A 27115-nucleotide genomic window follows, 5' to 3' on the forward strand; every position below is an offset into this window, starting at 1 on the left:
CTCCATCACTCGGCGTAATGGTGCCACCTAGTGGTTGGTTAAGACCCTCATTTGAGTTGAGTGGCTATGTCTCAGATCAACCACAATAACCAGAATGATCTGTTCATCTGTTTTTAAAATTTTAAATCAACACACCGTCTAATAATAATAATAATAATAATGATCATAGTAATTATAATTATGTGTGTATATACAGGTCCTTCTAAAAAAATAGCATATTGTGATAAAGTTTATTCTTTTCCATAATGTAATGATAAAAATTAAACTTTCAAATATTTTAGATTCATTGCACACTGTGGTGTACTTAGCCTAAATAACGAGGCGATGCACACGTTTCTACACTTTATGCAGCGTACTTGTGGAGAGCAACGTGCACGAGAAGTAACATGGCACTTCCGGCAACAACATACACATGCGCAGTAGACAGTATCAAAACTATGGTGAGCTTGAACGGTCAAACATCCACAAATAATAACATTAATACACCACATTACCTCCCCCCTTAGTTTAAAGGTTATTTCTTCCAGTGCATTAACTTCACCATTATAAACACAAATACCACATTCTTTTATCCATTACAGGTTATCTTGTGAACAGGTTTTTACCTGGTTAATTAAAGAACCATTTCAATACTGCACATGTAACTATTAATCAACTCAACCTAACAGGTAATTAAACATCTCCCCTCACTGTCCTTATTCCCTGTAACGAGTTGGCAACCTAGTTGTGCGCCCTGAGCGTCTCAAAGTCATTGTCTCTGTGTCAGGTGGCGCAGGTTGGTCCAGCTCGGAACCTGGTGGCAAAGATGCTGCTGACTCTGGTTCACCAAAGTCACTCTCCTGCTCAGTTGACTGAGTTGCACCTTCAGGTTCAGGATCAGGAAGGTCCTGAGTGTAGCGAGGTCTCAGTTGGTCCCCATGGCGTCTGTACACTTGGTCAGTTGACCCACCTTGTACTCTGTACGATACTGGGCCAGTCTGTTGGGTCACTACTCCTGGAATCCATTTATGTTTTCCTCCTGCAGTGTTGCGCAGATACACAGGGTCATCCACTTCAAACTCTCTCACAGCAGCCCGACTATCATGCTCTTCTTTCTGTCGATACTGCCTCCTCCTCACCTTCTCTGAGATGCTAGGCTTCAGGAAGTCCAATCTGGTACGCACATGTCTCTTGAGGTGCAAGTCTGCTGGAGACTCACCGGTAGCACTGTTGGGAGTCGTGCGATACCGCAGTAGGAAATGCGAAACCATATCCTCCACACTCAAATTTTGTCCGGCAAGCTTCTTCATGCCTGCTTTGAACGTGGCAACGTACCTCTCAGCCAGGCCATTAGTAGCTGGGTGCCTGGATGCTCCAGTTGTGTGAAGAATACCATTACTTTTCACAAACTGTTGGAACTCATCTGACGTGAAAGTCGTGGCGTTGTCTGTGACGATTTGCTCTGGTATCCCATGAGATGCAAAAAGTCTCTTAAGTCTTGAAATGGTCACAGTGGATGTTATTTGAGACATTGTAAACACCTCAAGCCACTTTGAGTAGGCGTCGACCACTATCAAGAACATGTGACCCATGAACGGGCCTGCAAAGTCCATGTGAAGCCTTGTTCCACACTTCTCCAGGGAACTCCCAGGGGTGCAAAGGGACTTGGCGTGGTGTGCGCTGTTCCAGCTGGCACGTTTCACATTGTTTGCAGATCATCTCGACGTCCATGTCTACATTCGGCCACCAGACATATTGCCGTGCAATCATTTTCACAATGCCAGGGTGTCCACTGTGGATCTCACTTAGCACTGCTCTTCTCAGTTTTGAGGGCACCACAACTCTAGTTCCCCACAGGACACACCCCTGCTCCACAGATAACTCCTCCCTCTTTTTATGATAAACTTTTAAGTCTTCTGGTATTTCTTTTGGCCATCCTTCCATAACATACCTATGCAGCCTTGAGAGTTCAGGATCCTTTCGTGATGCTTTGGAAATCTGTTTCGCACACCCCGGTGCCTCATCCAGGCGCTCACATATCAGTGCATTCAGGCATGCTGTCATTGGCCCGGTTTCAGTGTCTGTGGTTTCAGGCAACGGGACCCGAGACAATCCATCTGCGTTGCCGTGCTCCTCCGACTGCCGGTAGGTTATGCAGTAATCATACGCGGACAGTATGATGGCCCACCTCTGGCTACGCGCTGCTGCCATTGTTGGAAGTCCCTTGTGTTCTCCAAACAGCGTGAGTAGAGGCTTGTGGTCGGTGACCATGTTGAACCTCCGCCCCCACAGGTATTGATGGAATTTCTTTACTCCATACACCAGGCTTAACGCTTCCTTCTCTATCTGTGAGTAGTTTTTCTCGGCTGGCGAGAGCGTTCGAGAAGCGTAGGCTATTGGATGCTCCTGTCCATCAGGTGTTGTGTGTTGGATCACAGCTCCAATTCCATACGCCGAAGCATCACATGCGAGGGACAGTGGCAGGTGCGGATCATCGTGAATTAACACCTTATCACTCGTTAAAAGTTCCTTACATTTGTTGAAAGCGCTCTGCTCTGCCTTGCTCCATCTCCATTTGGTTTGGTCCTTCAGCAGCTTATAGAGTGGTGCTAAAACAGTACTTTGCTGTGGCACAAAACGTCCATAATAGTTCACCAGTCCTAGAAAAGCTCTGAGCTCTTTGATGTTTGTGGGTGCCGGAGCGTCATGAATGGCTCTGACCTTGCTCTTGGAGGGGTAAACTCCTTTCTCATCCAGCACATGACCCAGATACTCAATCTGAGTTTTCCCAAAGTCACACTTTGACTTCTTCACTCGCAGGCCATTCTCTTGTAGCTTCTGTAGAACCCTGTCCAGGTTCATCAGGTGCTCCGCTTCATCCCGGCCCATCACCAGCAGATCGTCCAGGTAGACCACGACGTTGAGGTCCTTCATCAGGTTCTCCATGATCCTCTGGAAAATACTGACAGCAGAGTTAACACCAAAGCAGAGTCGGTTGTGCACAAACAACCCCTTGTGCGTATTTACAGTTGTGTATTTCTTTGATTCTTCGTCGAGAAGAACTTGCTGATAGGCGGCTGCTAGATCTATTTTGGAAAATATCTTCCCCCCACATAATGCAGCCAGCACCTCTTCAATTCGCGGCAGTGGGTAAGTCTCAGTGTTTGTAGCTCTGTTTACGGTTACCTTGTAATCACCACACAAGCGGAGCCCACCATCCCATTTTAGTACTGGGACCACAGGAGCAGCCCACTCGCTGTGCTTCACAGGGCTGATGATGCCATCTTTCTCCAGGCGCTCCAGTTCTTTTGCTACCTTTTCCTTCATGGCAAATGGTAGGACACGTGCTTTGTGGAATTTTGGGACTGCATCAGGCTTTACTGAGATTGTTGCTTTAATGCCCTTTAATGTTCCTAACTCGTTTTTGAAAACACTTCTTTAATTGACTTGGGCTTTGTTGTCAGTTGCACTGTGCTTTCTGTGACTTTTTTGATCATTTTCCAATTTAGTCTGATCTGGTCCAGCCATTCCCGCCCACAGAGTGATGGACCTTCTCCGGCCATTACTATTAGTGGTAAGTCAGCAGCCTGGTCTTCATAGATCACTTTCGCCATGAACTGCCCTTTTACTGGAATGGTCTCCCCTGAGTAGCCTTTGAGGGCTACGCTGCTGCCCCCTAGTGGCACATGTGAGAATGACTTTTCATACACATTCTCTGAAATAATGCTGACCCCAGCTCCCGTGTCAATTTCCATACGCACCTTCTTTCCATTTACATCAAAAATGGCATTGTATGGCCGTCGACCAGCACCACTTGCATTGAACACGGGATACATGAGAACCTCATCTTCTATTTCATCAGCCTGCACATAGCCAGTCACTTTCCCCTCTTTTCGTTCACTTTTTCTCTTCCCCCTTTTTACGTGCTTGCCTTGTGATGGTCCCCCAGTCTTGCATGCTTTCTGAATATGTCCAACTTTGGCACATTTATGGCACTTTGCATTTTTGTAGTAACAGTCATTGGCGCTATGATTTGTCCCTTTACATCTATAGCGTTCATCTTGTTTTGAAGGCGAGCGTCTGTGCTTCTCAGTTACCTTGTGAACAGAAGCGGTGACATCCTCACCCTTCCTCAACTGCTGTGCATCTCGGTGCACCGTCTCCATGTTGACAGCAAGCTCCACAGCTCTCGCAAAAGTCAGTCTGTCCTCTGAGAGCAATTTGCGTTGGCACGCCTCAGAGTTGACACCGCTGACAAAACCATCACGCAGAGCTTCATCAAGCCTGTCTCCGAAATCGCACTTTGCAGCGAGGTGACGCAGCTCAGCGGCATATTCTGTAGCCGTCTGGTTACTCTTCTGAACACACTTGCAGTACCTGAAACGCTCGGCTATGACCAATGGCTTTGGCTCATAGTAGTTCGTCAGAATGGTCACAACTTCATCAAAAGTTTTGTCCTTAGGCCTGTCCGGTTGAACCAGGTTGCGCAGAAGTCCATACGTAGCCGCTCCGACCGAACTTAACAAGATAGGGACCTTTTTATCATCGTCGACATCATGTGCTTCAAACAGCAACTCCATGCGCTCCACATAGGCTGACCACTGTTCTTGTTCTGGCTTAAACTCGTCCGGTCTTTGGGAAAAGTATGCCATTTTCACTTAGAAAAACCGATTTACTCGTCGCCAATTATGTGGTGTACTTAGCCTAAATAACGAGGCGATGCACACGTTTCTACACTTTATGCAGCGTACTTGTGGAGAGCAACATCACAACGTGCACGAGAAGTAACATGGGTTCCCGGCAACAACATACACATGCACAGTAGACAGTATCAAAACTATGGCGAGCTTGAAAGGTCAAACATCCACAAATAATAACATTAATACACCACACACACCAACTGAAATATTTCAGGTCTTTTATTGTTTTAATACTGATGATTTTGGCATACAGCTCATGAAAACCCAAAATTCCTATCTCAAAAAATTAGCATATCATGAAAAGGTTCTCTAAACGAGCTATTAACCTAATCATCTGAATCAACGAATTAACTCGAAACACCTGCAAAACATTCCTGAGGCTTTTAAAAACTCCCAGCCTGGTTCATTACTCAAAACCGCAATCATGGGTAAGACTGCCGACCTGACTGCTGTCCAGAAGGCCATCATTGACACCCTCAAGCAAGAGGGTAAGACACAGAAAGAAATTTCTGAACGAATAGGTTGTTCCCAGAGTGCCGCATCAAGGCACCTCAGTGGGAAGTCTGTGGGAAGGAAAAAGTGTGGCAGAAAACGCTGCACGACGAGAAGAGGTGACCGGACCCTGAGGAAGATTGTGGAGAAGATTCCGATTCCAGACCTTGGGGGACCTGCGGAAGCAGTGGACTGAGTCTGGAGTAGAAGCATCCAGAGCCACCGTGCACAGGCGTGTGCAGGAAATGGGCTACAGGTGCCGCATTCCCCAGGTCAAGCCACTTTTGAACCAGAAACAGCGGCAGAAGCGCCTGACCTGGGCTACAGAGAAGCAGCACTGGACTGTTGCTCAGTGGTCCAAAGTACTTTTTTCGGATGAAAGCAAAGTTTGCATGTCATTCGGAAATCAAGGTGCCAGAGTCTGGAGGAAGACTGGGGAGAAGGAAATGCCAAAATGCCTGAAGTCCAGTGTCAAGTACCCACAGTCAGTGATGGTCTGGGGTGCCATGTCAGCTGCTGGTGTTGGTCCACTGTGTTTTATCAAGGGCAGGGTCAATGCAGCTAGCTATCAGGAGATTTTGGAGCACTTCATGCTTCCATCTGCTGAAAAGCTTTATGGAGATGAAGATTTAATTTTTCAGCACGACCTGGCACCTGCTCACAGTGCCAAAACCACTGGTAAATGGTTTACTGACCATGGTATTACTGTGCTCAATTGGCCTGCCAACTCTCCTGACCTGAACCTCATAGAGAATCTGTGGGATATTGTGAAGAGACAGTTGAGAGACGCAAGACCCAACACTCTGGATGAGTTTAAGGCCGCTATCGAAGCATCCTGGGCCTCCATAAGATCTCAGCAGTGCCACAGGCTGATTGCCTCCACGCCACGCCGCATTGAAGCAGTTTTCTGCAAATGGATTCCCGACCAAGTATTGAGTGCATAACTGAACATAATTATTTGAAGGTTGACTTTTTTTGTATTAAAAACACTTTTCTTTTATTGGTCGGATGAAATATGCTAATTTGTTGAGATAGGGATTTTTGGTTTTTCTTGACTTTTTTTCCAAAATCAACAATATTAAAACAATATAAGGCTTGAACTACTTCAGTTGTGTGTAATTAATCTAAAATATATGAAAGTCTAATGTTAATCAGTACAATATAGAAAATAATGAACTTTATCACAATATTCTAATTTTCTGAGAAGGACCTGTATGTGTCTCTCTAAAAATAAAGAGATACAGTAGATCCACCCTTGTTTACAGTATGACATCACTTCTTACCTGTTAAATATCTTTGAATAATATCACAGCTTACAGCTATATTATTTTAATTGTTTCAGCTGTTTTTACAAACAGACATTTTAAGTTGTACCAATAATAACATTTTTTTTTCCCTTTTTATTAACACACTGTGTCCTCTCTGTCTTCTTCTTGGATTTGGTTGTTACTGTATGTTTCCAAAACTGTACAAACGGTTTATGACTCCATGCACACAGATTTGTAAACCATTAGAATTGGCTTTACAAGCTTTGAACCTTTCTCAAGTGGGGTACACAGATGCTCTGGGCCCATTTTACACCCGCTTGCGGACTTATCGTGAGATAACTGCGCTCCTACGTCATACCTTTCACAACGTGTGTTTGAGGCAAGAGGAGAGAAAGTATACCTGAAATGTATATTTTTTGCGCTCTCAGATCGTTAATATGACATATAGTAAAAATTGTTGCTTAAATGCAGGCCTTCCGACTTAAAAAAAAAAAACAGGACTTGATGAACTGGCTTCATTTATGCGTAATGATTGAATAACAAGCCGCCCAGAATAAATAAGTGGGCGTGTGTTATTTTCCGGAAAGGTGCGTCAATTTGTGGCAGACCTTATATAACACAGGTGGTCTTTGGAGTTCATCACAGTCAGCCATGGGTCGTCCTGGGGTTCAGACGTTAACATGGACACTGTTTGTCTACCTGAGTTTGATGTGTGTGGATCAAGCAGTGGCAGGGCCGTAAGTTCACTTTTATTGTTGATAAAATTCACACTTTTGTTTGATTGTAAGTTTAGTTTAAGTTTAATACTTTGATGCTCAATTTGTTGTGTGCAGGCAGTTCATGGTCACCATTCCTGCAGTCATCGAGGCTGGAGCTGAAACGCCGTTCTGTGCGAGCCTCTTGAAGCCCAATGAGACCCTGGTGATGACTGTATCTCTGAGGTCCCTGCAGCAGAATATGACTCTCATGGAGGAAACATCCAGTCAGGAGTTTCATACCTGCATTAAGTTTACGGTCAGCTTTTTTTGTTGCTTAAATCCTCTGTGGAATTTTTGTTGTAACTTCTAAAAACTGCCATATAATGGCTTAATACGGACTCTGAAAATGGAGAATCATAACGCAGGGTGCCAAGGAAATGATCAGCTTTCACAACTATTGAAACCCTGTGCGCAATATTCGGTTTATGTTTATTTTGGCGTCCCCTGTAGACAAAGTGGAACCTCTGATTCTGTGCCTATTCCCTGCCCTCATCAAGCGGTTACACGTTTAATATATTATCTGGAAAATGTCACATCACTTTACCCACTGGAGCTTAATTTAAAAGATTAGATTTTAATTTCCATCAATGGGAAACACTAACATGAGAAATCTTATACAAGGCAAGGAACACTGATTAAATAGACCGGGGTAATCAAACACAGACACAGGTGAGGACAATCAGGACAATCAACAGGAAGGTAAAACAGGCAGGAGTAAAGACAACACTGGGGACTACCATAATCTAAGTAGTTTATTGGTTCTATACTACAATTGGGTCCAGTTCCCTGTTTTCATTCGCAACGAGAAGACACTAAAAAAAGTACCCTTCTTTCACAGGCTCCTTCAGTTCAAGAGGAAGTCCGGATGTTGGAGGTGCAGGTCCGCGGGGCAACGTTTAACTCAAAAGAAGTCCGAAAAGTTCTGATCAAAGCCTACCAGCCCAGCACATTCATCCAAACGGATAAACCGATCTACCTCCCAGGACAAACAGGTTGTTAGATAGTTGTCTGGCTTTCAATTTCTTATGACATAAAATAGGTGTTTATAATTTATTGAGTGGTTGACTTATTGCTTGATGATTAAACAATGTAAGGAAATGTGTGTTCCCCTTTAAATGGTACCACAACAAAGAAATGATATACTAGAGACAAATGTCCTTTTTGTGCAAGGTTTAGGTGGATTGAAAGTAATACTCAGAAGATGAGGTTTTTTAACTTCATATCTCTTTGCACATTTCTCAGTGAATTTCAGAGTCGTCTCTCTGGACAGCAAGTTGAGACCTGTCAATCGCTTGGTAAGAGTGTAAACGGCCTTTTCCTGGATTATTAGATTTTATTCATCTAAAGATTGGTACTTGGGCTGATTTTATAATAGATTTACTGAAACACTTAAACGTGATGTATTGTTCTAATGTAATGTTTGGCAGTTTCGTCTTGAAACTCGCTAGAAAGCCAACCTAGGTTTATGATGGAAGCCTCAAAGAGTAAAATAAATTCAGTGTTTAATTGCCAGTTGAAACTGGAAATGATGAAACACAATGATTTTTCTATGGAAAATGAAATGTAACAAAGACACTGGCAACAATGACAGAATCAAAATGTCCTCTAATACAGCTTTCTTTTTTCACAGTACACTGTCATTGAAATAAAGGTAAGAAAATATCTACTCACCTTTTTCGATGTATCGGGACCCGTTTCACAAAAAGATGATTAATTTACAAATCATTCAAAGTGTTCCCTTGCACCCCTAACTGCGCTGCAGAGCGAAAATGATTATTTTTTTTAGAAATGAAATGAGCTTCATGCTGTCATTTGGGAGAGAAGTTGGCAGTTTGGTCTGGGCTTTATTCGGTTTTGAATACATGTTTCTCCTGTATTTTAATTTTGCACCTTCGTCATATACAGGATTCAGCCAACAACAGGATTGGACAGTGGTTACAAAAACAATCCAATGGGAAAATATTGCAGCTGTTGTACTCCTTAAACTCTGAGGCTCGTGAAGGAACCTACAGTGTCATTGTGTCGATTGGGGATGAGAAAATTGTTCACAACTTTAAGGTGGAGAAATACGGTGAGTTATTTCTCCATGCCTTCTATTTCAATACGTTTGTATTGAAGCAATAATAAAATGTTTTTGTCTGCAGTTTTGCCGAGATTTGAAGTCAAAATAGATGCAGCTGGTGAAGTTAGTATCGGACAAGAAGACATCAAAGTTGTAGTTTGTGCAAAGTAAGTCAAGCTTCTTTCATTCGTTCACTCTTAAACAAACTAACAGAAAATGTCTCCATTCAAACACCATGTTTAATTTGTCTATGTAGATATACATACGGGCAGCCTGTCCCAGGAAATGTTAAAATTGAGATGCACCGACCTCTCAGTCACTATTATACAAGGACCTTTGACGTCACCCCTGATAATCCAGCTCGTGTCCCTGAGATAACACCCCCATCTCACATGGAGATAAAACGGGTAGAGTCTGCTGGAACCTTACATGCATTACTTGACATTCAACATACTGCATACTACTAAATACAGAAGAAAGTATATAAAGGCTCCTGTCTTATCATTCCAAAACAAAGAACAGAAGATTGTTTTCCAGCTTGAACCAAGCTTCAACAAAACTGGAGACTGAACCTCAATGTCCATATTTTAATTAGTCTGTTAAATTAAACTTTTTAGGCGGATAAGACCGGCTGTGCAACTTTTCTTATCAAGATGTCAACTTTCACAAAACTTGACCAAAAAGTGCTTCGAGATGAACTGCAACTCGAGGCCAGCGTGGAGGAGGAGGGAACAGGCAAGTGTCAATCATGTTTTGAAAAATCTATTCATTGTTTATATCTTTGAGCTTAAACACTGAGGCTTCTTGTACAGGTATTTCACACCATAATCAGAAGAGACTTGATGTATCCTACGTCATCGGAAAGGTTTTCTTCATTGACACACCCAAGATTTACGACAAAGGATCAGATGTGGAGGGAAAAGTAAGTTCACGCTCACTCGTGCATCAGATCCTGAGCACAGTCTCAGCTTTTCGTTTAGTCATGCAACTTTGTGCTTTTAACAGGTCAAAGCTGTGACTTACGACAACACGCCCATCCCTGGCATGAAGGTGCACTTGTTTGAGGGAGAGAGGTGGTCGTCACGTCTGCTGCAGAATCTCACAACTGACAGTGAAGGTGTCGCAGCTTTCACGATCGGCACAGCTGAGTTTAAACACGACATCCAGCTTCTTGTAAGTACGATGTGAAACTGCACTAGAAACTAAGACAACATCAAAACACACGCAGGTTTAGACCTAAATGATCAATACGCTGCTACTGATCATCTCTATGCACAAATATCTGCTTCAGACTGGATTTTGGCGTCTTATGAACAGGAATGTACAGCTTTCTGTTTTGTCGGGTTGATCGATCGTGTTGGTTGGGATTTGGTTTCTTTGCAGGGAAAAAGTCGAGAACAGAATATGTGATGTACATACTTCTGTTACACCTTTTAGGGATCTGTATGTTCATATAGACGCAAACAAGACATCAATCTGACATCACTACACACATACTCCCATGTTGTCATAGTAAGTTGCACAGAGGGTTGTGAAGCTGTATACTGAGTTGTTTTAGACTCTGCAGCATATTATTTCATCATAGTTTTCATGAACCTGAAAACGATGTTGTTACTTTAAATGAACAGGTTTACATTATAAACCCAAAATGATGTGAAGTGAGTATTATTTCAGAGGAGAGGGTGGGAACTCAAACTGAAGTTATTCTTTGATGAACTTGGTTGAAGCTCAACACTCATAGGTTCATTTCTCAACTTCACCCCACAATCTAGGTAAGCAGCAAACCCTCAGTGAGATACGATGAGCATCGATCTCCGTACTACCAAATCGGAGAGCACACGCTGACCTCGGTCAAAGCTTTTGCTCCAGAAACTAAAACAATCAGCTCCCTGGAGGTGAAGAAAAACGATCAACCACTTGCCTGTGATACAGAAGCAGAAATCTTCATCCGTTTCGTTGTAGTCGGAGAAGCTCAAGGCTCTGCTGATGTCATGTATCTGGTGGGTGAACTGTTTGGAAGTCTATTCATGTTCTTCTGACAAACAAGAAAAGCACAGTTTGTAATCTGCCGTAATAAGAATGAGGTGTCACTGTGAGAGAGCGTTACTTATTCAGTGTCTTTTAAACCCCACAGGTCTTATCCAGAGGAGCCATTGTATGGCAAGGATTCAAACAAGTTGAAGTCCAAGATAAATCAGGTATTAAAAGACTGGCTTGAATCAGGAACTTTCTTTCCACGAAGGCCCAGTATGTAACTGTTTGTCTCACCTCTCTGGTTAAAGAGTTCTTCACTGGAAAGAGAGGGAGGCAGGATTTCATATCTTTTTGTATAACCCAGAGGTTATTCACTCGACAAACACAAACTTAACTTTGTTTTAAGGCTGCTGGAAACCTAAACGCACAAAAGCCATGTTCCTCTGTAATACAGGGTCTCCTGTGCACAAGAGGGGGGGCATCTAAAAATCTCAAAATTCCACTGTTGTGAACATTGTTAGCTTTTAATAACCCAGTGAGGACTGGAGCTGAGGTCAGGCCCAAAAAAAAGACGGGGGTGGGGGGGGGGGGCTGGTAAGGCTGAACAAAAACAATGCACACCACTTTTCCCCGTTTTCAACACATGGGAAATAATAATTTAAGGACTTTCAGGAATGCAGAAGTTTCACTTCAGTGACAACAAACTGAAATAAATGAACTGCTGTTCTCTCCTCCTTGCAGCTGATCTTTATAAGTTTTAAAAAAACCATGAGCACTTGGAGAAAGTATAGGCTCTGCACAGGGTATCCTGTTAACCATTTCTATATTTGTCTGTTTCAGTGACTGAGGGCGAGATGTCCTTCAAGTTCAGAGTGTCCCCTGAGATGTCTCCATACGTCCAGGTTGTGGCTTACGCTGTCCTCCCCAGTGAGACGGTGATCGCCCACAGTGCTGACTTCTCCACTGAGAAGTGCTTCACTCACAAGGTCAGTGTGTTTTGTCTCACAGACTTTGCTTCTTAAACACTTTTATTGTGTCCCACTGACAGTTTTTCTTTGTCAGGTGTCACTGGAGTTTTCTCCATCCTCGGCTGTCCCAGGAGAGGAAAACATCCTGAAGTTGACGTCCCATCCTGACTCTCTGTGTGGACTGAGCGCTGTCGACCAGAGCGTCCTCATTAAAGAGCCCGGGAAAACTCTGGACGCAGAAAAGGTAAATGCTTCAATAAACCAAGTGTCTATTAGTCTCCATCAAGAACCAGGGGACTCTCTTTAACATGACAGATTTGTCCCCTGTTGGAAACTCATTCAGCTGCCTTTCTTTTCAGATATTTAATCTGTTACCAGTCAGAAAATCTACACATATTCCATACTCAGCTGAAGACCCTTTAGAGTGCCTGACAGTGAGATCAAAAAGATCTATCATGCCACATCGCCCACCGCGTGCCACAGATGATGCTTACAATGTTTTCCAGGTAATTCTTATGAAATATTTAAAAAAAAAAAAAAGGTTTTATTTAATACATTTTCAGTGAGTTTCCTTTGATGTTTTATCTAGAGTGTTGGGCTGAAGATGGCAACCAATTTGTTTATTCGGACACCATCGTGCCTCATCTATAGAGGACAAGAATACCACCGGGGCTATGGTGACTTTTTGTCTTTCATTTATCATACTGTACTTGCTCATTGACACTCAGAAGCTGTCAAAAGATTTAAAGCACAACATGTTTTGATGGAATATTTTCTGGTTTCTATGCAGGATATGGATTTCATTCCAGGGAGCTTATTCCTTTGGCTAGTGCACATCCTGGCAGCTTTGAGGGAGTTGTGGAGACTGTCCGCAGTTTTTTCCCTGAGACTTGGATTTGGGACCTTGTGGAAGTTGGGTGAGCTTCTAACACACACCTGGCAAAATGTCCCAAAGCGTTTCTACCTTTTACACGATTTGTATGCAGTGACACCTGCAGGATTACATTTTATAGTATGCACTTCACAATAAGCACTACAAACGCTTTGATGTGATTTCAGTAGCTCATTATGTTACACCAGAGATTCCCATTGAAAGCCGTCCTTCTATGTGGTGAGTGGACCGGCTAAAGACTGCTCCTCGAAAACCTAAAGGAGAGAGGAACCAAAATTCAGTTCAGACAAAACAACTTGCTGGAATGTAACTATTAAAAAACATAAATCTAAGGGTGAGCTCAGGCTGTACAGAGAAGATTTGAGCTTCTTAACACAGTTTAGGTCTTATTTACTGTACCAAGCAGGATCACATCAGCCAATCAAAGAAAAGAGACGAGAACTTGAGAAAAATGGATTGACTTAAGAGTTGTTTGTTGATCCATCCTACACTGCTTTGATGCTGATGAACTGGTTGTCATCAGGTTTGAAAGCACTGTGCAAACTGGTAATGCTGTTATTCAGAGTGACACTTGATGTAACATTTCTTCAAGTCATAATGCAGACCTGTGTTCATTATTTTTTTCTGCTTCAGGGAGACTGGAACAAAGGATGTGCCCGTCACTGTCCCTGACACCATCACCACCTGGGAGACGGAGGCTTTTTGTTTGTCACCTCAGGGTTTTGGTTTAGCTCCTCGTAAAGAGCTCACCGTCTTCCAGCCTTTCTTCCTGGAGCTCAGCCTGCCTTACTCCATCATCCGAGGCGAGAACTTTGAGCTGAAGGCGACCGTCTTTAACTACCTGTCCAGCTGCATCATGGTAACCAATGTTTATAGTCGGCTTATGCTGTGGCATCCCTTCTGCAGTGAGACAAACATTTTAATCTTCAGGAGCCCCCGGGGTCACCTGGAGTTTACCCCCGCTAAACTGAGAGTATCCTGTTTTCATCTTTTTACTGAGTTTAACTGGACTCTTCTAAAGGTGTAAGGAGAATTAAGTACAGCTGGTGTGGGGCGTCGGTGGGCTGCTGGTTAGTTTGTCTGTACAGGTTGTAGTCCTTAAAGTGGACAGCCGGGGTTTGAATCAGACCTGTAGCTTGTTTCCTTTGTCATGGCTCGCTCGCGCTTTATCTCCCCCCCACCCCCGATATCCAACTCTGTCCACAGTCCTGTCTGTCAAATAAAGGCTTAAAGAGCCCCAAAATGAACCTTTAAAAAAAGGATAGGTGGTAATGTGAAGGGGTTGAAGTAAATAGTTAGTTGAAAATACTCCATTAAAGCTGATATAGCTTCAGGACTACAACAACGTACTTGTGTCTCTTAACTTCCTGAAATCAGTTAAAATAATGTCAACAAAACTTTAACGCCCGCAGTCACAATCAACTTTATTTTCTGGATGAAAAGCTTATCGATGTCATTATGAAGAGCTTGTTTGGATCTTTTTTTAGATCAATGGTTGTTTGCGTTTTGAACATGATAAAATACAGTTGTCTCTTTTCAACAGGTCACTGTGACTCCAGCCCCCTCCTTGGATTACACGCTCACCCCCCTCTCTGGTGACCAGTACACGTCATGTTTATGTGCCAACGAGCGCAAGACCCTCAGCTGGATCATGGATGCCACAGCTTTAGGTGATGGTCAAGTCTATTTGTGTTTGTTTTTAAACTGGTTGTTTTCACTCATGCACTCTGAAAATGTTGAGTTCAAGCCGCTCAAAAACAATTTTATAGTCGTCACCATTCTCCTGAAAAACCCTACAAACTAGTTTATGAAGTTACCTTTTTGCCGACACTGAAATGGATTTAAAATTGTTCTCGTACAAGTGTAAACAGGCTGTCTGGCATATTGTTGATAATGTTCTCACTTTGTTTCAGGGGTTATGAACGTGTCTGTGACTGCTGAGGCTGTGGCGTCTCACACTTCATGTAACAATGAGATTGTGAGCGTGCCAGAGAGAGGCCGCGTCGACGTGGTCACAAAATCCCTCATTGTAAAGGTTTGTACCTTACAACACAATGAAAAAGGATCTCTAACTCATACAGAGAAACTTCAACCGATGTATCAGGGTGTTATTAATCGACACACTCACCCTGCTTTTACTTGGGTCAGGTGTCTTCAACAGCATTATTTTTGTATTTGAGAAACTTGACAACTTACAGTATTCAAGTCATACTATTTTTGTGTGATCCTGCAGAGCGATCAGTCACTGTTTACATTTATTTGAAGGATTAGTTAGTCTTTAACACTAATGAATACAGTGTCTAATTTAAAGCAGCGTTTATGCATCATAGCACCAGGCTATAAAAAGAGACTGGACATGACATTGAGATCAGCTTTTCTTTTCTGTAGTATCACAGTATTATCATTAGCATCTCATGCTAAATATGTGCAAGTGACATCATTTCTGCTCCTCAGGCTGAAGGAACTGAGGTGATCAAGACCCACAACTGGCTGCTCTGTCCCAAAGGTCAGTGTGGAAAAAGCAAAAGATTCTTCCCCACATCATCATGTCGGTCTTTTTGAATTTTATTCTGAGTCCTCGTTTTGTTCTTCTCTGTAAAGGATTTGTTTTGTGTTTACAGATGAGACTTTGACAGAGGAAGTCGAGATATCGCTCCCTGAGAATGTGATCCAAGGATCTGCCCGTGCTCTTGTTTCAGTCCTGGGTAAACTGATGATTTCTCTTTGCTGCAGTGGCGTGATTGTCTTCACAGCTATTAACAGACTTTAATGTGTGGCTTTGTCCTGAAAGGATTTATGGACCTTAGTATTCATGGTGTTTAATAAGAGCTAAGTAATAAAGGTGGCGGAAAGATCAATGAACCTCAGTCACCAATCTTTCTTAGAAGACATTTCTTCTCAACTCATTGACCAGTTTTTTTTTTTTTTTTAGATAATTCTGGCATTCCCCAGCATTTTCTTTTCTGGGATTTGTTGCTGTAGGTAAAGACAAAATCAGTCAAGACTCAGAAGTTTACTTGCACACATCTAAGTGCTGACACATCCTTATCTAATCAAATACCCAAACATCCAGAATATAAATCTCTGTGCTATATAAGCCACAGTCTGCCACTCGGAGAGACCCCCAAAACAAATGATGACACTATCTTCCTTACAAGTCCTTCCGACTGTTTGGAGATTTTCTTTTTAGCTGAGGAAAAATCCCAGATAAGAAACCTTTGGTGAATGTGAAAACTGTGTAGGTGGGGTTTTTTTTTTCATGAGACCCAGTGTTGCCGATCTGCTAAACTTTTAACCATTTACAGTCAAATTGAAAGTGTCCACAATTGCAGCAATTAATGAAGTCTGTGTTTTTGTTCAGGTGACATCCTGGGCCGAGCTCTGAAGAACCTGGACGGGCTGCTGCGGATGCCATATGGATGTGGCGAGCAGAACATGGCTCTTCTGGCCCCAAACATCTACATCCTCCAATACCTGAAGAACACACAGCAGCTGACCCCGGCCATCATGGAGAAGGCTGGCAACTTCCTGACCAGTGGTGTGTATCTGTTGTTTTCTTAGGAATGCAAAAAATAAAATATTCAGTCTCTTCCATCTTTCAACTAACCTCATCGTTTTTACTTACTTAGAATAAATGTTGCATGATGTGTTAAAAACAAAAGATTCCTGCAGTTAGGATAGTTACACAGACGCAATAGAAGCTTAGTCTCCAAATGGTTGTCATAGTAACATCACATTTACAACCAATAAAGAAACAAACCTAATCAAAAAAAATCTTGAATTCAAGAAGAACTCATATACTGAGGGACATAACGAAACGTCAGCATCGCCTTGAACTTCCTCTCTGTGAAGCTTCCTGAATATTTCCCGCCGTGTTCTCACATCAGCTCACCTGTTGAAAGTGTTCAGTACAATCTGTTTTCATCTGTGATTGTTTAACAGGCTACCAGAGACAGCTGAACTACAAGCATCATGGAGGAGCTTACAGCACATTTGGAAGAGGATCAGGGAACACTTGGTGAGAACATTACTGAATCCTATCCACATGTTCTGTGTAGACAAATGTTTCTATTTCTCCATTATGCATTCAGGTTGTTGTTGTGAATGTCTAATCTAAGTAAGGTTAAGATCCTTGTATGGTTGGATGTAGTGCAGGACAAACACTCTTTCAGTCTTTAAATTTCTTTAGCTGCATTATCGATCTTTTGATACTACTCAGAGACATGGAAATAAATGTTTAAGCCCCTTGTTGTTGTTACTTCTCTAGAGAGACAGGAAATGTAAGGGGATGTCGTGCACCAAACAAAGGCAGGATTGGGAGTAAAGAGGTTCATTATCCAGAATAAACTAACACCCTGCAGCCAATCAGAATCAAGTCTTCACTTAGATGTTGGTGTAACTTGTTTCATGTTCTCAGGCTGACGGCTTTCGTGCTGAGATCCTTCGCCAAAGCACAGTTGTTCGTTTTCATCGACCCAGAAAAGATTTCAGAGTCAAAGTCTTGGCTGGTGAGCAAACAGCAGGAACATGGATGTTTCCAACAGTTGGGGAAACTCTTCAACAACAGAATGAAGGTAAACACAAACTGTCTGTGTAGAAAAGACAAACCAGTCAGCTCTGTGGGTCAAATAAAAAAAAATTATTGGCACATATTTACATTTCCAAGGTGAAAATGATTCTGTAAATAGAGACGGAAGAGCTGATTTGTTTCATATCTTATCAGCTAAGAGAAAACTGTGCAGAATTGTAATTTTGATTAAACTTCAGTGTTATTGTATCGTTGGACATCCCTGTCACCGTTTGCTTTCTCTCTTCAGGGCGGCGTCTCTGATGAAGTGACTCTCAGTGCGTACATCACTGCTGCCTTCTTGGAGATGAACTCGTCTGTTAATGTAAGTACAGACTTGTTCAACAGCTTTGTTGTGTGTTATATTATAGAGGTAAAACAACAACGTCACACTGATTTAAAAAGAGGAGTCGAGGGACGTTGAGAATGCCCAAATTAAAATCTTAAAGAAAGTGTAGGTGACTACAGCTGATGTGTGCTGTCAATGATTTAACCAATCAGAGAGCAGTAGAGCACCAGGAGCTGCAGCATGTGCTTCACTAAAGAGACACATTCAGAACAAACAGGGGTTTGAGCTTTCTGTCAGGACAAACGGTTCCATCCAAAACACAAAAAGAAGCTCTGGACAGCCAAAGTGAAAGTCAGTCAGTGAAACGGCTTTAACTGATTCTGCTGACGGTTTACCTTTTGTGCCATTAATCTCTGGAGGCTGATGTGATTTGTATCTCGCAAACTTTAATTGTTTTCTTCACTTAACCATGAAAATGATGGTGGCAATTTTAAATAAGAGATGGATAAGTCTGGACACGTCTTCTAGGTTTTCTTTACCAAGGCATTTACCCAAATCCAAGATGGTCAGTCCTTCACTGGCCAGCATGTCGTATTTTTCTGCTGTTCTACCCAATTAAAGCATTAATGCATGCTCACTGCAGTCGATGTGCAGGAGGACAGTCAGACGTGCAGATATTAGCATGTCTATAGACGGGGGCAGAAATGAGCAGTGCTCATTGGTACCATTTCAGTGACGCACAGATGACTCTTTATTAAAACAAGATTATTTTAAATGTCAGAGTTTTGACGTCACATTTTAATTTATTTATTACGATGATTACTTCCTTATCAGATCATGTGGCTTCTTAAACGTGTTGCAGGATCCTGTGGTGAAAAGCAGCCTGTCCTGCCTCAGGGAGTCAATCGATGACCTCAGCAACACCTACGCCACCGCTCTGCTGGCGTACGTCTTCACCCTGGCAGGTGACATGGAGACCCGTGCTCACCTTCTGAGACACCTTGACACAGTTGCAATACACAAAGGTGAGTCTTCCCCCTCAAGGAACCCCCTCTGGTATCGTAGCTCTGACAGTATAGCTCACCATGAGTGTGTTTGTGTTTCAGGAGGTTACCTCCACTGGTCTCAGAGCGCAACAGACACCTCCTCTCTGTCTGTGGAGATCAGCTCTTATGTGCTGCTGGCCAGACTCAGCATCTCTTCTCCCACTGCTGAAGACCTGGGATACTCCACCCGCATCGTCAGATGGCTGACCACTCAGCAGAACTATTATGGAGGCTTCTCCTCCACACAGGTAACCCTGAAATAGAGTCAAAGTGGACTTTTTTAGAAGAGAAATACACTACAAAAAATGTTCTCAGACAAGCCTGTGACTTAGCTTGAAACTCTTTTTATAAACAAAGTTAGCCAACATAAATTTGATTGTACACAAATGCATCAGGAAGGGAAGAAGGAAAGTACAGTTACAAAACATCTAAAGTCTTTTGTTTTCTTTAAATGTATTTGCTATAGTTTTAGTTGTTTCTGGCATTGCTTTTGTCAGCCATCATTTCCTCCTGTAAATAACGCCTTCATAACAAATACTACTGATCTCGTGTTTGTCGTAGGACACAGTGGTGGCTCTCCAGGCTTTGGCTCTCTACTCCACCCTGGTGTTCAGTCCAAAAGGTTCCAGCACGGTGACGATCCAGTCTCCCAGCATGCAGCTGTTCTTCGACGTGAACCAAGAAAACAAGCTGCTCTACCAGGAGCAGGTGCTGCAGGGCGGGGCCGAAAAGTACAGCCTGCAGGTGAAGGGAACGGCGTGTGCTTCAGCGCAGGTCAGTAAACGTGTAAACAAATTGTTGCTGATTACACTAATAGAATCCTCTTGATGAACATGTGGTATGTTTTATTTCTGTCTCCACTGTGACCCATTCACACAACACTATCTGTCCTGTAAAGGGAGAAAACAAGTTTTAGGTTCACTGCTCCTGCAGCTTGGACTCTGCTGCAGGAGGATTTGTGTCTGGGGGAGCGGGTCTCTTAAATGTGTTAAAAAGTAGACTGAAGATGCATCAGGTTACAGATATTAATAATACTTTTCTGCTCTGTGACTGAGATGTTGAATGTGTTTCTGCCTGTCTTACATCAGGACACTTTCAGGAAAGACTTTCTTAATCTCAATGAGGCTTTACTGTTGAAATGAATCTGTCAAATTTCTTTGAGTTATTTTCTGTCTTCAAGTTTATTTAAAGTCAAATATTGCAGCAAGTTTCTCACAGTCACAGCGCCACTACATGTTTGGCCTTTACATGCTGCAAAGAAAAAATGTACAGCTTCAAAATCAGGTGAGAAGAGTTGAAGATCGTTGTAAACTTGTTTTCCAGATTTCTCTTCACTACAACATCCCAACTCCAACTGCTGTCAGCACGTTGATGGTGAATGTCAAACCAGAAGCTGACTGTGGCAGCGCCTCTAACAGACGCAGGCTTTCCCTGAAATTCAAGAGCTTGTAAGTTAAATTTCTACACAAACTGGAGCCAAATTCCAAATAACTTCATATTGGATCACTCGCATACCTACAAACCGCACACAAACACTTTAAGCGTTTGTTTGAATCAGATGTTGTCTTTTTGACTTTTTTGCATTTATGAAGCGGGCTCAAAAGCTGTACAATCCTGATTTGTGTATCATAGTAAAATGCCTTAGAGACTGCTGTCGTAAAAGGCACCTGATATTTGCAGCAGCACCCAAACGCCCCCTTTTTCCTCGCCTATCACAGGATGTAAAATAGAATGTATACATATACTCTGTACATGTATAAGCTGTAATGTTGAGAACAAATGAAAGGACGCATCTTGTGGTCAATGACTGATTTTGACTTCCAAGAATTATCTGACAAAACCTACACTGCAGTGAAAACATCAATCTAATGATGTCTTTGTTGTCAGGCCAATAACTGTTGTATGAAGGAGCTCACAGTGCACTGAGTACAGGAAAAGTCCCTGTGTAACTAATTTACTGCTGTGTACAGATACAGTGGAGCGGAGAACAATACAAACATGGTGATCCTGGATATCAAAATGCTCTCTGGATTTATCCCAGACCCAGAGTCTTTGAAGAAGGTCAGTTAAACCTCATTGTTAACCTGAGAGATGATGATGTCATCATGATGGTGATAATAATTTGCTGTCTCCTCACAGCTCAAAAGCGCCCCGCTAGTGGATCGTGTGGAAGAAAAGAAAGATCATGTTATGGTTTATTTTACGGAGGTGAGAGGAGTCAAAGTGAGAAATGATAAGTAATGCTCTGCACACTAGCTTCAAACAATATCGTCTGTTTTCTTTTCTAATAGTTGCTGAAAGACACCCCCATCAATCATGAGTTAGCGCTCATTCAGAAGCTCTCGGTGCAGAACTTGAAGCCAGCTGTTGTCAAGATCTACGACTACTACCAGCCAAGTGAGTTAAAATTACATTCTTTAAAGACAAACCCTGACTGTCTGCTAAACACCACAGCCTTTGTCTTTAAAGTACATTAGTATATGTAAATCTAAAAAGTCACTGCTGTTCCAGGTTGGATTGGGGAGCTCAAAGCCAGAGGTAGCCAGAGTCTCTAGCACAGCTGTCTGCATGCTAGAAGCCTACTTTTATTTGACTGTGAAGCAGAGTTGTTTAGGCCTGAGGGATAAATGGGGTATTTTAAGAGATGAGCCAAGATTGGAACAGCCTTCCCTCAATGATCTCTAAATGCAACAAGAAAGCTATCATTTTATTTAATTGGCTCAGTAATTTGTTTTTGATCGTTTTCTTCTTTTTTCCTTTCAGGTGACCAGGCTGAGACTCAGTACATCTACCCCTGTGTTACAGGAAAGGAAGTGTGAGAGCGGCTTGCTTTCCAAACATTAAGTCATCAGATATATAGTCTTAATTTTTAGTTGTTTTCACACATGCACTCTGAATAATTTCCTTTTTTAAGTTGACTTTTTTTTAAGGCAGGTTGAACCCCAAATCTTCCAGAGTTGGTTGTTCACACATGCACCTGCGTGTGAGGCTATCCCCGTCTGATACATCCTCCTTTGACCCCACTGGTCTAAGGAGGCAAGATGTAATGTAAACAGCAGGACAATCAAAAAGCTGACAGCTGTCTTTTCATTTGCAGCCTGAACACTGATGTTGTCTTGATGCTTCCAGTAAGAGTCTAAAATAAACCTCAGTTTTATTCCAAGTCACGTCTGCTTGAGTGTATTTATTTTGTTATAAATGTATTTATTTTTTGACCACTTGATGGCAGCACAATATGACGTTGTCCAAATTAAAATGAAAATCAAAAATTCTTAAACTCATCTGAGCAGATTACAAGGAGGAACATGTAATGAGACTGGTGCAGGGTTATATTTGGTAAAACTATTTGAAATTATATAGCTGTAAGCAGAAACATTGTTTAAGGGCTATTAACCTGTGACCCCTTCATTCTTACTGACCTTGGATATCATCTGATTTATGGTTATGGTGGTTGATCTTACACATATTGAGCTCTCTTTTATAAATTGCCTAAATTAAACTTAATGAACGGTAAAGAAACAGTTTTCACAGAAGCGTGATCCATTTTGTCGTCGCATCAAAAATGTTTTATTTGGAGATGCATAGAAATGCTTAATTAACTTTAGAGTCTTAACCAAGCACCCGGGGGTATCATTACTGAGTGGAGTCCTGGCTGAACCTTGTTTTTGTGCACATGTTTTAAAGTTACTACACTCATTTCTACTCTTTATTTAGATGGTCAAAATCTATTTTTTTGTCCAGAGCTTGTGATTGTTTTTGTAATCACCCTCTATCTAGACAAAAAATATTCTGACATGAACTAATCCATCGAATATTGTCCTTCACAAATTAAAGTGTAAAGCAAATTTGAAAATTACATGGCACCAACCGAAATGCTTCATAATTTTTTAGATTGTATGCGTTTATCTAATTAGCATTTTAAGTTTTAATCTTAAAATATAAATTGGTTTATTTCACATTTCAACATTTTTTTTTACAAGAAAACCAAAACGACAAGGACAGTACAATAAAGAGGTAATGTAAAGGGGAGGATGGGAGTTAGTATTTGAAGAGACACTTAAAGTTAAATGCATGAAGAAATGTATTTTTCATTTTCAGAATATACATCATTGAATTAAATTTAAAATGACATCACTAATCTCAGTGGTCGTCACATTGTTACGTCAACTAGGTGAAAATGTGATCGCCTTTCTGGGTCATTCAATGCCAATTGGTCCAATTTTAGAGATCTGCCCCACCTGACCACCTCAGATTGTGATGAAATTCGGTATAAAAGTTGGCACTTGGCTGAAATGAAAGTGTGCAAAATTGTAGCTCTGTAGTTCCATGTATAGTTCCTGAAATACAGTACTCTCATTTTCACCCACAAACGGTCTGCGGAACGGCCCTTAAACAAAGGCATTTTTAGGAGGCCTTTACACACTGGCTGTGTGCTTTGTAGTGCTGAAAATGGTAAGCTGCTTCTGGGTTAAATTCTGCCTTGAATTTGCCCTGTTTTTGGCCTTTCGGAGCATTAGGTTGGGGCTTCAATTATCTAGGGTATTTGTGCTGTATAGTTTTTGTTGGGTATTGAAGATGTACAAAATAATGAACAGGTGTCTGAGTCCATTATTTTTAAACTTGCATGAATTTTGCTTCCACATCTGTTGTGACGTCTTGAGAAATGGATAACCCAAGTTCTTCTGGTTCCTATGCAGAAAAGCGCTATTGCTGCAATCCTTTTGATCTTCCACACACAAACAGATTGATGGTAGATTTTAATGTTGTCGGATGCATTACACATTCACAAATAACGCAACCTGATTTTTTTTAAAAATGGGGAAATTAGTGAATCCAGAAGAGATTAAATGAAATCCATGAGTGATTTTTTTTAACATTCTGTCTAAATAAAGAAGAAGGAAGTGGAGAAGAGATGAGGTTAGTAAGTCAGAGAATTTAAATATGTCCACAAAAACAAAAAAATATATTTGACAAAAAAGCTTGGTTTGTTTTACGCAAAGACAAAATTGGTTTAAAACATTACAATAATTTATTAAAAATGTTGATGCACTCAGGTCTTTGCAAAAAGTGGACAGATATATCCACCCTTATTTACAGTATTTATATAAACATCACCCTTATTACCTGTTAAATGTCTTTATTATTATTACAGTACAGCTTACTGCAATGACATTAAAATCATTTTACTCAGAACTTTTTACCTTCTATGTGATTTTTCTTCTTATAGTCAACTTAGATCAGTTCTTAAATGGATACTTTACCCATTTAAGTTAAGCTTTGTATCATTGGAAACCTGGCCCTCATTTTTCACTGAGACGGGAAAGCTTCATATTTCTTTTTTGAAAAGGAGCCTCTGATGATGAGAAAAGTTGTCATTTTGTGTCATCTGAGGCTTCTTTGGTTAGAGGGAGTGTAACTAAATTGCTACTTCCTCATGTTTTCAACCCACTGCAGCTATAGACCTATCATAGATCAGTGGGCGGGACGTCATCTAAAAGCAACTTCTGAAGCTATGCTAACAGGCTCTGTTGAGAACACTGAGAAGAACTGAGAGTGGCAGACAGCAGGTTTAAACTTCAAACTAATGTGGATGAAGGGGATTGTAATGGCAATTTTCCAAATTGTCCGTCCTTTTCATTGATTGCCATTAACAGGCAGGCAGGGATGAAGTTCTAACGCAGATGCAAATCATGACAGTCCAGTTGTAATTATTGTTGACTTGACGGTTTATTGTAGGGAATTGATGATGATAAAATGAGAACAAAACATACCATTTTCCATTGGTTTTTCTTAGTGCTGGTGGTAACATGAGTGCTGGTCTGACATGAGTGCTGGTCTGACTTGAGTGCTGGTCTGACATGAGTGCTGGTCTGACATGAGTGCTGGTCTGACCTGAGTGCTGGTCTGATATGAGTGCTGGTCTGACCTGAGTGCTGGTCTGACATGAGTGCTGGTCTGACCTGAGTGCTGGTCTGACATGAGTGCTGGTCTGACCTGAGTGCTGGTCTGACATGAGTGCTGGTCTGGTGAGAACTGTTTGTGCTCCCCCTACCTGTTCCCTCCCCTTCCTGTCACCTATGCTCCTATATAAACACCCCGTGCCTTCAGTGTCCCTAGTGGAAAATAATATACAAGAAATATCTAAACTAAATAACATGCCAATAACAATAAACACAAAATGGCTCCTACAGGGATTTTGAAGGTCTTATGCTCTTGGCTGTTTCTATATAGCAACGAGTGGTTGAGGCTGAATCAACGTGTCAAAGCATTCGTGTGCTTTTTAAAATGCCCTGTGGGCAGAGCCGCTGTCGAATCTGCGGCAGAAAAAGTATTAGTTATGGAGGGATTTTTTTTAAATGAAAAGAAAAAAAAAAGATCCAGTTACAATGTCTTCTTTTGTGAGACAGGGCTGCAGTATGTTAATGTATCAAGAGAAATGTGTTACTCTTCACTGATGCATAAGGATAAGGATAAACTTTATTGATCCCCCAATGAGGGAAATTTGGTTACAGCAGCTCCGAAAAGAAAGGAAAACAGGGAATATAAACAGCATTGATAGCAAAAAAAGTTTAAAAAACAGCTTTGAGCAAGTTTTAATCAATTAAAGGGAGAAAAAATCTAATAGAATGAAATAATACTAGGAAATAGAATAGATAATTATTTGTTGTGAGGCCTCTTATATTTTTACACACAGAACCAAAACAACACGTATGTTAGTGTTTTAAAAAAAATGATTCTCTAATCTCCAAGTTAAAAACAAATATTTACTGTAGATTACAGAAAAAAACTGAAAGAATGATTTAATAAGTAGATTACAGAGAGAACAACAACAGACTATTTATTTAGGCATGAATACTGAAATTAGATGTAACTTATAGTTATGTAGAGGGCAAAATGCAGTATTGGCAAAAAAAAGGTTGTCATTTTTTAGCGGGGAAGAGGGACATGGCAAGACATTTGATTTATATATATATTTAAGTTACTGTAAAAGCAGTTTGTAAGTATTTTTAATTTGACACACTATCGACAGCCCTGCTTTTCTATTCACTTGTGTTTCAGTAAGGGGCAGGCAAAATAAGATTTTCCTTCCTCAATATTTACACAATATGGTTCCTTCCAAAGCATGGGGTGTGAAAACATTGTGAATAAATTTTCTTTTATGATAAACTGTGAACATTTCCACGAGTGGAACAAAGACAAATAAACGAAAACAAATGGCGGAAAGCTTCTCACCTGAAGAGACGCCTCCCTCGATCCGACTACTCTCACAGCTCACTGTCTTTGACTCTGTTAGGACTGTTGGCCTGTCAGAGCAATCAGAAGCAGTTTGATTAATGTTACATCCACTCACCAATGTACATATGCATTCATTTTGTGTGCAGCCAAAAGAAAATGTCATTTTTATAGAAAAAATAAATCTGTCTATAATAAAGATGAAAGTCAAGGCCTTGTGCATCGTCAGTTGTGTCTTACTCCAGAGTGGCTGCTCAGGCTGACAGATGTCTGCAGAAGAAATGCTGGCCCCTCTTTGATCAGACGTCGGCATGTGATCTGGACAGGCCAGAGAAAGGGAGGAGGACTTGGGGGGCTGTCACCACATGACACGTTAGTGCAAACAAGGTCAAAGATCACTGCTTGCCTTGTTATTTATTTACCACTGTCAATAAAATTAGAACAACATGGAATCACATTCAGATTTTTAGAGAGGTGCTACCTCTGAACGGTCACAGAATAAAACACAGATCTCGATATGCATCACTTAAACTTAGGAATAAAACATTGTTCAGCAAAAAAACTTTAAAAGTAGTAATAACTCACTATTTATATCACCTAGCACTTTTCCACACAAGGCAAAAAGTGAGTCAGTTGAGCCAAATTTCTGAGAGAATTCTGACTATTAATACATCTTTGCTTTTCATATAATTTAACATCTTATCATGTAGTGTTTTTGATGGCAATCTATCAAATCAGAGTAGTTTTCAAATTTGACATTATTGACAATGACAAAATGACAATAAACGACGAGTGTAGTCTGAGAGGAAAGTCTGTTGGATAAAAATGATCGACACATCTGTAAACAAACCCAATCTAAAATTTATTTTTCAACCACAATATTTGAT

General features: G+C 41.3%; 2 protein-coding genes and 1 long non-coding RNA gene across 3 annotated transcripts in view; 2 read left to right on the forward strand and 1 right to left on the reverse strand.

Moving 5' to 3' along the window:
• LOC306831086 (alpha-2-macroglobulin-like) overlaps positions 1–22158 on the forward strand; it is a 39185-nt gene extending 17027 nt beyond the window's left edge. The window contains exons 12-35 of the mRNA XM_079354975.1: positions 11032–11259; positions 11394–11457; positions 12074–12219; positions 12296–12445; positions 12561–12707; positions 12791–12878; positions 12992–13118; positions 13727–13952; positions 14637–14763; positions 15007–15128; positions 15548–15599; positions 15715–15798; positions 16455–16631; positions 17036–17111; positions 17511–17667; positions 17911–17985; positions 18812–18974; positions 19056–19243; positions 19557–19769; positions 20319–20443; positions 20966–21056; positions 21135–21203; positions 21287–21392; positions 21759–22158. Coding sequence (XP_079211101.1) covers positions 11032–11259; positions 11394–11457; positions 12074–12219; positions 12296–12445; positions 12561–12707; positions 12791–12878; positions 12992–13118; positions 13727–13952; positions 14637–14763; positions 15007–15128; positions 15548–15599; positions 15715–15798; positions 16455–16631; positions 17036–17111; positions 17511–17667; positions 17911–17985; positions 18812–18974; positions 19056–19243; positions 19557–19769; positions 20319–20443; positions 20966–21056; positions 21135–21203; positions 21287–21392; positions 21759–21814 — 3057 coding nt within the window. The 3' untranslated portion in view covers positions 21815–22158. The remainder of the gene's footprint in view (positions 1–11031; positions 11260–11393; positions 11458–12073; positions 12220–12295; positions 12446–12560; positions 12708–12790; positions 12879–12991; positions 13119–13726; positions 13953–14636; positions 14764–15006; positions 15129–15547; positions 15600–15714; positions 15799–16454; positions 16632–17035; positions 17112–17510; positions 17668–17910; positions 17986–18811; positions 18975–19055; positions 19244–19556; positions 19770–20318; positions 20444–20965; positions 21057–21134; positions 21204–21286; positions 21393–21758) is intronic.
• LOC306829917 (alpha-2-macroglobulin-like) lies at positions 7074–10447 on the forward strand (the record flags this gene model as incomplete). The annotated part of the gene is made up of 7 exons (XM_079353135.1): positions 7074–7176; positions 7273–7453; positions 8036–8189; positions 8440–8492; positions 9103–9268; positions 10072–10181; positions 10265–10447. The coding sequence occupies exons 1-7, from the start codon at positions 7091–7093 to the stop codon at positions 10445–10447; spliced, it is 933 nt and encodes a 310-aa protein (XP_079209261.1). The 5' UTR covers positions 7074–7090.
• Positions 21066–26538, reverse strand: LOC306831089. Its single transcript, XR_013780055.1, has 3 exons — positions 26469–26538; positions 26229–26299; positions 21066–21149 (listed from the first exon to the last, which is right to left on the reverse strand). It is a non-coding gene; the product is annotated as an uncharacterized lncRNA (long non-coding RNA).
• Positions 26539–27115: the final 577 nt, after the last annotated feature.

The sequence above is a fragment of the Symphodus melops genome (genome assembly GCF_947650265.1).
Source record: "Symphodus melops genome assembly, chromosome: 10".
NCBI classification, from domain to species: Eukaryota; Metazoa; Chordata; class Actinopteri; order Labriformes; family Labridae; genus Symphodus; species Symphodus melops.